Below are 12,062 nucleotides of genomic sequence, written 5' to 3'. Positions count from 1 at the left end.
ACTTGGTCATATTTAGTTTGAACTCCAGTTACCTTCTGTAAGGGTCTGGGTACTTGTGCCAAAGGGTTTGAGGCGGGAAGATTAGAGCATAAAAGAACCTATCTAGGCCTGCCCTCTGCCCCTCCCCATCAACATATATATGCCCTACTTCTGGGGTGTTTATCTTTAGTTGGTTATTCTGGATGAAGTTAATCTACCTCCTTTAAGAGTCACTAGAAGAAACTAGATTGGAGTATACAAGTATCTGAGTATTTAGGGTGGCCATAAAGCCTGGATACATGGATGGATATACCTATTGACTTATGGATATTATATTTTAGTACATGTACATTCAATGCTAGCACATCCGCACAGTGTGCCGTCCCTTAGGAGCAATGTGGAGTTCAGTGCACCGTGCAGAACTACAGTGAGCAGGTGTGTCCACCAGTCCCTGCACACGCATCTGTATCGTTTCCACCTACTAAATGTGGACCTTTTGCATAGCCCAGAAGTAAATCAGGAGGGTACAAACTGTTAAAAACATATACTACCCATATTTCTAGACTACTGCCACCTTGTAGATTAATTTAAGCAAACTGCTTTATCTAGTTGATGAAGTACCATTCAGTAATTGTTTAAATTTTATAATGAGAGGTCATTTAAAGTAGCCTTAAAACCAAGAGTTTTCTGACAGAAATGGAAAGTGTTTGCAAATGAGTATGAGTTTGGGGACAGTAACCTCTTGTAGCTACTCTTTTCTAAAAATTTTTACTAATTTTTTGCACCACGAAGCTTGTGGGATCTTAGTTCCCCAATCAGGAATCGAACCCAGCCACTGCAGTGAAAGCACCAAGTAAGTCCTAACCATTGGTCCACCAGGGAATTCCCCTCTTGTAGCTACTCTTGATCCCCTAGCTTGCAGTTTACTCCTCTTCCTGTCAGCCATTCATCTTCCAGTATCCCCATATTACAGGTCCTAGCAAACAAGCTCTAGTATAAGACTTCTATGAAAGGGCACAAGGTATTGTCCAGCTTTGAAATATCTTCAAGGGAAGCTTCAGCTTGATGTTCTTAACTCCCAGTGAACCAGTCTCATAGTGTCAGGGTTAAAATTAGAGCTATTTCGGCTTGCCTTTTAGTCTTCATCTGCCTTTATACAATTCAGATGCAAAGAACTACATCAGTTTGGCAGTTTATTCTTGTGTTTATTAAGTGTTTAAGTGGGTAATATTTTTTTTTTTACTCAGTGTTACCCTAATGTATTTTGTTATCAGCCAGGTCCAAACATGCCTCTAAATTAGCCTGGCCACATGGCTTTTAGCTATAGAAGTTTAAAGAGAAACAATGTCTCCAGTGACATGTAATACTAGAAAAGATCCCCTGGCAGGCAAGAGGCTTCAGCAGATCTATTTAGGTAATTAACAGGTTGATCACTGCTTACCTGTACTGTGTATTTCCTCAGTAATATACATGCCTTCTCGATAGGTCAGTCCCCCTACAACAGGGGTTCCTGTGGCTGGAGCCAGTGTAGGATCAAATGCATCAATATCGAAACTCAGATGGATTGGCCTTTGTCTTCTTGAAAGGAGGAAAACAAGAGAAAGTCATTTGGGCTGTACTTGGTTATTTGTCCTTCCTACAGCTACAACTCCTTGGTTTTGCTGCTGTTCATGCTAGTACTTTATTAACACAGCAGATTTCCAGATTTGTTCTGAAAGTTATTGTGTTAGGTGCTTACACACCACTTCATAGTCTTGCCCTCAGTTCTGTGTGCCTCAGACTAACTCCAGTTTGTATTTCTGATTTACCCTGGGCTTTAGAGCCTCTTACATTAAGAACTGTCAATAGAGGGAATTCCTCACTTCCATAGGACATGGGTTCTGACAAATTCTAGTTGAAGTTGGATTGGTCTAGGTTACAGTTAGTTACTCTCTCAGTAGAACCGCAGCTCTGAATTTATGACTGCGATCTTACCATCTCCCAATTCCAACTTCAGTTTAGCCCAGGCATCCAAATGGTTGAAGGTAACATAGTAAACACCTATGTAGTAAATTATTTATACTTCTTAACACTTTAAGAAACAGTATATTACCGAGGTGGCAATTAATCACCCAGAAATGAAGACTCAGCACTGGGAAAATGTTCTTAACTAGCATTTGATTAGCATTCACCTGTCATCTTTCTATACCACCAAGATTTGCTTAATATAAAATTTTCAGATGATGCAATAGTTGAGCCTGGGAAGAAGAGAAAAGTTGGAATGATGAATGCTTCTCCTCTCGAAAGATAAGCATTAAAATTGGAGCTAAAGAGAAATTCACCGAGCAGTTTTCCCTCCCAGCCCCAGAAGAATATGACTGAAGTTTCAGTCTCCCTTTCTGATCTGAATTTTTTTATATGTACGTTTTGCTTTTATAAGGTCATTATCTTAAGAGACAGGCCAAAGTTTACTGCCCTGTTCTCTTTGGGACCTAGAAGTAGACATCCATTGTAGTTACTTACTTGCCAATCAGCAGATCGAATGTCTGTTCCATGACCTTCTGGATACCAAGTCGATCTATGTCTCTCATGGAAAAATACTGGATATCATAATTCTTTAAAATAAAACTGGTGAGATATAAAGGAAAAAAGCCTTAGCTAAAGAGGAGTTTTTCAATCAGATGTGGGAGTGGGGTTTGTCTTTATAGTGACCTACAACAGGTTAAGTCCAGAAATAACCTATCAAATGGAACATTAGTGGCCAGGACAGGACCAAAACTCAACCCTAACATATTAACTTACTGTTCAGGAGGGTCCACGTCTCTTAGTCCAATATATACAATACTTGGGGAAGAGATACAAGGTTTGATCCAGGAAAATCCTGGGAGCTGTGGTACCTGTGAAGAGAAGGACTCATCAGAGATTCTCAGTCTCTCCAAGGTAATCACTGTGTGCGGTATGCTTTCTTTTCTCACCCCCAGTGTATGTGTAAACCAGCAAACACACAATCTGGGAAAGATCTGATAGAAGTGGAAATGATTCAGAAGGGCAGCTGCAGAACAGTATAGTCTTCTGAAGAATAAAATACCTTCTCTTAATACAATCACAGGAAACTAATCAAACTGATCACATGTACCACAGCCTTATCTAACTCAGTGAAACTATGAGCCATGCCCTGTAGGGCCAAGATGGATGGGTCATGGGGAAGAGGTCTGACAGAACATGGTCCACTGGAGAAGGCAATGGCAAACCACTGAAGTATTCTGGCCTTGAGAACCCCATGAACAGTATGAAAAGGCAAAAAGATAGGACACTGAAAGATGAACTTCCCAGGTCAGTAGGTGCCCAATATGCTACTGGAAAAGAGTAGAGAAATAACACCAGAAAGAATGAAGAGACAGAGCCACAGCAAAACAATGCCCAGTTGTGGATGTGGCTGGTGACAGAAAGTTTGATGCTGTAAAGAACAATATTGCACAGGAACCTGGAATGTTGGGTCCATAAATCAAGGTAAATTGGAAGTGGTCAAACAGGAGATGGGACCTGGGGAATCAATGAAATAAAATGGACTAGAATTGGTGAATTTTACTACTGTGGGCGAAAATCCCTTAGAAGAAATGGAGTAGCCATCGTAGTCAACAAGAGTCCAAAATGCAGTACTTGGGTGCAGTCTAGAATGACAGAATGATCTCTGTTCACTTCCAAGGCAAACCATTCAATATAGTAATCCAAGTCTGTACCCCAACCATTAATGCTGAAGAAGCTGAAGTTGAACAGTTCTACAAAGACCTACAAGACCTTCTAGAACTAGCACCCAAAAAAGATGTCCTTTTCATTATAAGGGACTGGAATGCAAAAGTTGGAAGTCAAGAGAGATACCTGGAGTAACGCAAATTTGGCCTGGGAGTACAAAATGAAGCAGGGCAAAGGCTAGCAGTTTTGCCAAGAGAATGCACTTGTCATAGCAAACACCCTCTTCCAGCAACACAAGAGAAGACTACACATGGACAGCACCAGATGGTCAATACCAAAATCAGATTGATTATATTCTTTGCAGCCTAATGGAGAAGCTCTATACAGTCAGCAAAAACAAGACCAGGAGCTGACTGTGCCTCAGAACATCAACTCAATCTTATTGCCAAATTTAGACTTGAACAAAGTAGGGAAAATCACTAGACCATTCAGATATGACTGAAGTCAAATCTCTTGACTATACAAAAGTGACAGATAGATTCAAGCGATTAGATCTGATAGAGTGCCTGAAGAACTATGCACAGAGGTTCGTTACATTGTACAGGAGGCAGTTATCAAGAGCATCCTCAAGAAAAAATACAAAAAGGCAAAATGGTTGTCTGAGGCCTTATAAATAGCTGAGGAAAGAAGAGAAGCTCAAGGCAAAAGAGAAAAGGAAAGATATACCCAATTGAATGCAGAGTTCCAAAGAATAGCAAGGAGAGATAAGAAAGCCTTCCTCAGTGATCAGTGCAAAGAAATAGAGGAAAACAGTGGAATGGGAAAGACCAGAGATTGCGTCAAGAAAATTAGAGATAACCAAGGGAACATTTCATGCAAAGATGGGCTCGATAAAGGACAGAAATGGTATGGACCTAACAGAAGCAAAAAATATTAAGAAGAGGTGGCAAGAATACACAGAAGAATTATACAAAAAAGATCTTAATGACCCAGATAACCATGATGGTGTGATCACTCAGCTAGAGCCAGACATCCAGGAATGCAAAGTCAAGTGGGTCTTATTAGGAAGCATCACTATAAACAAAGCTAGTGGAGGTGACAGAATTCCAGTTGAGCTATTTCAGATCCTAAAAGATGATCTGTTAAAGTGCTGCACTCAATATGCCAGCAAATTTGGAAAACTCAGCAGTGGCCACAGGATTGGAAAAGGTCAGTTTTCATTCCAATCCCAAAGAAAGGCAATACCAAAGAATGCTCCAACTACTGCACAATTGCACTCATCTCACAGGCTGGCAAAGTAGCAAAATTCTCCAAGCCAGTTTTCAACAGTCCAGATGTTCAAGGTGGATTTAGAAAAGGCAGAGGAACCAGAGATCAAATTGCCAACATCCACTGGATCATCAAAAAAGCAAGAGAGTTCCAGAAAAACATCTATTTCTGCTTTATTGACTATGCCAAAGCCTTTGGCTGTGTGGATCACAATAAACTGTGGAAAACTCAAGAGATGGGAATACCAGACCACCTTGACCTAACCTGCCTTCTGAGAAATCTGTATGCAGGTCAAGAAGAAACAGAAGTGGACATGGAACAACAGACTGGTTCCAAATCAGGAAAGGAGTAAGTCAAGGTTGTATATTGTCGCCCTCCATATTTAAACTTATATGCAGAGTATATCATGCAACATGCCCGGCTGGATGAAGCACAAGCTGGAATCAAGACTCCTGGGAGAAATATCAATAACCCCAGATACGCAGATGATACCACCCTTATGGCAGAAAGCAAAGAGGAACTAAAGAGCCTCTTGATGAAAGTGAAAGAGGAGAATGAAAAAGCTAGCTTAAAATTCAACATTCAGAAAACTAAGATCATGGCTTCCAGTCCCATCACTTCATGGCAAATAGATGGGGAAACAATGGAAATGGTGACGGACTTTTTCTTGGGCTCCAAAATCACTGCAGATGGTTGACTGCAGCCATGAAATTAAAAGACGCTTGCTCCTTGGGAGAAAAGCTGTGACCAACCTAGACAGCATATTATAAAGCAAAGACATTACTTTGCCAACAAAGGTCCGTCTAGTCAAAGTTATGGTTCTTGCAGTAGTCATGTATGGATGTGAAAGTTGGACTATAAAGAAAGCTGAGCACCAAAGAATGCTGAGTGCCGAAGAATTGATGCTTTTGAACTGTGGTGTTGGAGAAGACTCTTGAGAGTCTCTTGGACTCCAAAGAGATCAAACCTGTCAATCCTAAAGGAAATCAGTCCTGAATATTCATTGGAAGGACTGACACCTGAAGCTGAGGCTATAATACTTTGGCCACCTGATGTGATGAGCTGACTCATTGGAAAAGACCCTGATGCTGGGAAAGATTAAAGGCAGGAGAAGGAGACAACAGCAGATGAGATGGTTGGATGGCATCACAGACTCGACGAACATGAGTTTGAGCAAGCTTCAGGAGTATGGTGATGGACAGGGAACCCTGGCATGCTGCAGTCCATGAGGTCGCAAAGAGTTGGACACAACTGAGCAACTGACCAGAACTGAAGGTGGCCTTGGTTTCTCATTAACTTACCTAAATAGCAAGAATACTGCTGACTAGATCTTTTCCACCTCTTTGCACGCTATTGAATTGTTTACAGATTGGTTCTTGAGATGGGAGCCAGGTTATGTTTCAAGTCCCCAAGAGCCAAAATGTGAATTCTGCCTAGTGAATAACCTTTGTACTATCCTGGTTTAACTTCGTCCCTTACTAAGGGGAGAGATACACAGATTCTAGTCCATGCCTAGCATGAGCTCCCATGTCTTCTGAAGAGCCTGGGAAAACATTACTGAGGTAATCATGGTTTTATTTGTCTTCTAGTCTGGTGGGTCCAAGAGTGAGGCCCAGGAGCTTCTTACCAAGAATTCTTCAGGCTGTAGGTATATCCATATCACTAGAGGGCACTGCCCACTACCACATTCCTTTATTATGAGATGAGATTATGAGCCATTCCAAAAGCAGGGCCCGTGTGCTAGTCATCTTTATGCTCCCAGAATCTAGACTATGTGGTCCAAAATAGTTTGGTGAACAAACGAAGAAGTGGGGAACATTACTACCATCACCATAAATCTGTCCTTCACAGAAATCTCACTGAACTAGATTCTCAGAGCCCCAGGATAACCCTTACAACCTGCCCTCCATTCTCTTCATTTCAGCCCACAGACCTTGTCCTGTAGTTCTCTGAGGAGAAATGAAACTGGCTGTCCGTGTAGATTTCCAGATGAAGTGGTGAGGGGTGTATTGATGTCAGCATGGGCATCAACCCAGATCACACCAAGGTCTGGGCAGTGTCGGGCATGGCCACTGATGGTACCGATTGCCAGGCTGCAAAGAAAAAATAAAATAATCTTAAAGGCCCCCTGTTTGGCAAACATCATTAATAACAAATATCTTCAGCCAGCACAGCTCACACTTTGTCCTCAGGGCAAAGTCAGGGCTCTAGATTGAATCTGGATTTGGATAAGACACGGTCCCTGGGACTGTCATTCCCAAAGACAAATCCTGAATGAAAGACAGGGAGAAATGGAAGGCTCTAAAGATTCAAAGCTGACAACTGGTTGTTATTGTGGTGTGCCAGGTGTCACTGCTGCCCCTAAATTCCTTTAATTGGATCCATTTGCCTTGGCCCAGAAAAGGACCCAAAATTTTTGTTCAGCAAATGAAATCCTGTTAAAGAGGTGATCAGTATGTAAAAACTCACTAGTATTACTTAATATCTCTTGAGAGACCAAGAAGAATGTATTTTAAAGAATCAGTTATATTAACTTTTTAAGGATAAAAATTTGTATTACCGCTTTTTAGAAAGATTATGTGATACTTCCTAAAACAGGAAGTCAACATTTTTAAAGACATTAACAGGGCAACCCAGTTAAAGACCTCATTAGATCACTGAATAAAACAAGTTTATTTGCATGTTCTTTACATTAGCATGACATTCAACAATCGTTAGGTGTTTCTGGTTTTTGCTTTGCTTGTCCTCGGGTCTCTTCTTACATTAGCCAACTATCCTGTCTGAACTGAAGGAGTACAGCTGACGAAATTGTGTTTGGAAAGCTGCCCAAGCTTCCCAGGAACCAAAGAATTTGTCCTCAGGGCGATGGGAAATGCAGCTTAAGCATCTTAGGAACTAGCCACAGTCATCCTTTTGGTCAGTATACCCTGAGGTAGCATTTTAAGCCCTGTGTTCCCCGTAGGACCTTTTCAAGAAAGAGCACGGTATGGTGCTAAAAGCACTGAATCAATTCAGAACACCGGGGGTCTTTCTAGGAAGAACTGTGTGAAATAGGACAAGTCATCTAACTTCTCCAGACTGCTATTTCCCTTTATATAAGATAAGGATAATAATGTTAGTCGGTCTGATGATCAAAGCAGTAGTGTATGTTACACTGTTAAAGGGAGCTGGGTGACTGAAAAAATGCCTCTTTCTTTAAAATATTCAAATTCAAATATTCGAAATATTCAAATTCAAACATTCAACTGTTCAGATTATACACACACCCCTTCCTTTCTAGAAGCTTCCAGACAGCCTAGGTTTTAGCAATGAGAGGACTGCAATCTTGATACAAACAAAAGAAAAACCAAAGATTATAACTGCAGTAATAAGTGGTCCCTAAATAGTAAGCCAACCAGAAAAGAGACAATAAATAAAGAGACAATAGATGAGCTCTCAGAGCTCAGAGAGCACTGAGCTCAAAGCAAGAGACCCACCCTTGAGTTATTTAATCAATTTGAGTAGAGAATGTGGTATTTTACTCTATCTAAAACTTTATTCGTAATGAGGAGTCTACCTGTCTTTCCAGCTCTGTTAATTGATGTGAAACGCTGAGCAACTCAGGGAAGTGCTAGGTTTTGTCTCAGAAGACTGCTGCCCACAGTGGTCACAGTGGGCTTGAATCCGAGCCCTACTGCTTCCTGGCGCTAGGTGTTATTCAGCCTCTGTCCCTCACTGTACCCGGCAGTGAGTCAGATAAAACCGTATCTGCCTCGTGGCATGGTTTTGAGGACTGACTGAGACTATGTATTAAATGCTTGATATTCCTAGTACTTCAATGCCATTTTTTACTACCAAAAAAATCTTCATTACTTAGCTCAAATCATACTTCCCCATGAAATCTGACTAGTCCAGCCCAGACTGATCTCATCCTTCTGAGATGCAGAATTCAGTATTTTTTCCTCATTCCATGTGTATTTATTTCATTTAATTCTAATAGATCACATTTCCAATATTCCTTGGCACTGCTTGACAACTCTTCAGAACAGTGCTCAGTAAAGTGCATGCTGATTCACTGAGAGGATCAATTGCGTAAGCCACCTAGGGTCCATACTGTGGAGGTAGAGAAAGTATTCACGTGCCAAGTGGGGCATTTCTAAAACCTATTAGCAGAAATGCTTAAAGAAAATAAATTCGGCCTATCGATGAATCCCTCCTATTCTCCTAAATAACCAAAATGAAAAGTCATTAGAAGTTTTAAGAAAGTTTTCCAAGAAGTAAGCATGAAACATACCATCTAAAAATTTTGCTTAGTCCAACTCTGAACTTGCCCTCATACTGTCTTACAAAGGAAACTGTACGTGCCTCAAGTGGTTCCTGATATTAGGCATGGAAATGCTATGTACATGATGCCCTAGAAATTCTGGAGTACTTTGCTCTAAATGAGCCATGAGTCCAGCCCCTCCACCACCCTGGCTCCCTCTTACCTGTGGTCTCCTCCCACCGTGACACAGCTGTAGCCACCTGACACAGCTCGGCTAACCACCTCCGCTAGTTCCTGGTTGGCCAGGCCCACTGAGCGAGGATTCACTATCAAGTTGTTATAGAGATCATCTTTGGGAACTGGAGTAAAATTCAAATCTCCGAAGTCTTTCAGGTGGCAGCCTAGAAATGAATGAGGGATGACAAGAGTAATCATGTTATTCCCACTTGTACTGGCCTGGGGCCACAAATAACAGTTGTAACAGAGTACACATCAGGGTAACTGAAACCTCACACCACAGTGGCAGGATTCTCTCCATCCTCCCAGCAATCCTGTGGGCTAGATCCTTTTAGGAATATCATTTTGCAGATAAGCTGAATTTTATAAAGTAAAACCCAGAAATGTTCACTCACTTAACCTACCAATCACAAAACTGGTCTCAATTAGAGCTCAGATAGCCTCAAGTTATAGAGTGAAAGTAAAATACCAAGAGGAACTGAAAGGATTTACAGAAAATTAAGCAGCATTAATTTAGGACAAAGAAACAAATATAGGAATTTTCATAATATCAACTTTTTAAAAATAAAAGGCCAATCTGAGTACCTAAATATCTCTTATGTTTAGGAGGCTTTTACAGTTATTACTTGCTGCTACTGCTAAGTCACTTCAGTAGTGTCCGACTCTGTGTGACCCCATAGATGGCAGCCCACCAGGCTCCCCCGTCCCTGGAATTCTCCAGGCAAGAACACTGGAGTGGGTTGCCATTTCCTTCTCCACTGCATGAAAGTGAAAAGTGAAAGGGAAGTCGCTCAGTCGTGTCTGACTCTTCGCGACCCCATGGGCTACAGCCTACCAGGCTCCTCCATCCATGGGATTTTCCAGGAGAGAGTACTGGAGTGGGGTGCCATCGCCTTCTCCAACTTAAGGCCTGAATCCCATTTTAACTCCTGGTTTATTTGCCCTATAAGTGCTTCTTTACTATAAGGGCAGCTGCTTCTTCCCCAAATAAAAAACCTGAAGGATTTCAAAACACTCTACTAAATATACTTAACCACATCCACAGATTCTTATCATCCTACAAAGTCAACAGAAGAGTTCCCAGGTCTTTTATAAAAATCTTAGAATCCTAAAAAGAATAAACATTAAAGAGACACAAAGCATCTTCCTAAGACTGAACTACAAGAGCAGCACCTGACTCACCCCAACTCTTCAACTTTATCCAGAAAGCAGAGGGAGACAAAGTTTCTACAGCTGAAACCACCAGATGAGTACCTACTCATTCACAGCCTGTTTACTCTTACTATAAACACAAATCTCAGCCAATTTACTTAGTTTTTAATGTAGTAATGGGTGACTCAGAGAAAATTAGCAGGGAGAGGGACTATTTTGGGGAGTCATTTGATAGAAATGGCTTTCAAATGAAGGACTAACCTCACAAACGCACACAAAAGACAAAACCCTGTGCGTCGCAGACAGAGCATTTAGTAAATGATGACCCCGATATATCATGTCTTAAGAATAGCTTCTCTTAATATGCCATAGCCTAAAAACGATGTTCATAACTGTGAGTCCTAAAGAAATGTTTCTCCTAATAAGGCAAGCACATAAAACACTCTGAAACTACATCTAAAACGGTATAAGTAAACAAACACGTGCACACACATTCCCAGGTCCAAAAGAGCTAAATTAACCAATCCATCAGCATTCCAGAGCAACTAATGACTTGAGAATTCCAACCAGAATACACTTAAGGCATACCTCTCTTCTCTGGTGGCATTTTTTTCTATGTAAACAGCTCTGTCAAGTGCTTTGGTTGGCAAGCAATAATAAAATCAACTGTATTTCCTGTTCCCTGTCCCTTAACAAAACTTCAGTTTGTTCTCACCTCTGACCTACGTTCAACACGTCCAAGGGCTAACGTGAATGATAAAATATGTTTCACATAAACTTTTCTATTAAAGGGAGTTTTTCATCAAAATGTTTTACATTTTACCTCACAAAACATTTATCAGACTGTGGAGAGAAATTTGAAATTTGAAAATACAGTTCATACTTAATATACTTAATAAACTCTTATCTATGTCATGGCTTAAGCTTTTACTAGTTATAAGCCTTGGAAAAAACTTTATGCCTTTCAGTTCAGTTCAGTTCAGTTCAGTTCTGTCGCTCAGTTGTGTCTGACTCTTTGCGACCCCATGTATCACAGCAAGCCAGGCCTCCCTGTCCATCACCAACTCCTGGAGTTCACTCAGACTCGCGTCCATCGAGTCCATGATGCCATCCAGCCATCTCATCCTTGGTCGTCCCCTTCTCCTTCTGCCCCCAATCCCTCCCAGCATCAGAGTCTTTTCCAATGAGTCAACTCTTCTCATGAGGTGGCCAAAGTACTGGAGTTTCAGCTTCAGCATCATTCCTTCCAAAGAAATCCCAGGGCTGATCTCCTTCAGAATGGACTGGTTGGATCTCCTTGCAGTCCAAGGGACTCGCAAGAGTCTTCTCCAACACCACAGTTCAAAAGCATCAATTCTTCGGCGCTCAGCCTTCTTCACAGTCCAACTCTCACATCCATACATGACCACTGGAAAAACCATAGCCTTGACTAGACGGACCTTAGTCGGCAAAGTAATGTCTCTGCTTTTGAATATGCTGTCTAGGTTGGTCATAACTTTTCTTCCAAAAA

General features: G+C 41.3%; 1 protein-coding gene across 1 annotated transcript in view; it reads right to left on the bottom strand.

Annotated features, from left to right (window-relative positions):
• The window catches only part of ARG2 (arginase 2), a 39,799-nt gene that overhangs the window by 1,077 nt on the left and 26,660 nt on the right, over nucleotides 1-12,062 (bottom strand). The window contains exons 3-7 of the mRNA XM_004010737.5: nucleotides 9,387-9,564; nucleotides 6,854-7,013; nucleotides 2,761-2,855; nucleotides 2,482-2,586; nucleotides 1,421-1,557 (exon numbers count right to left, since the gene is read on the bottom strand). Of these exons, the coding sequence (XP_004010786.1) occupies nucleotides 1,421-1,557; nucleotides 2,482-2,586; nucleotides 2,761-2,855; nucleotides 6,854-7,013; nucleotides 9,387-9,564 (675 nt within the window). The remainder of the gene's footprint in view (nucleotides 1-1,420; nucleotides 1,558-2,481; nucleotides 2,587-2,760; nucleotides 2,856-6,853; nucleotides 7,014-9,386; nucleotides 9,565-12,062) is intronic.

The sequence above is a fragment of the Ovis aries genome, chromosome 7, assembly GCF_016772045.2.
Source record: "Ovis aries strain OAR_USU_Benz2616 breed Rambouillet chromosome 7, ARS-UI_Ramb_v3.0, whole genome shotgun sequence".
Lineage (NCBI taxonomy): Eukaryota > Metazoa > Chordata > Mammalia > Artiodactyla > Bovidae > Ovis > Ovis aries.
This window is presented reverse-complemented; position numbering and strand designations above follow the sequence as displayed.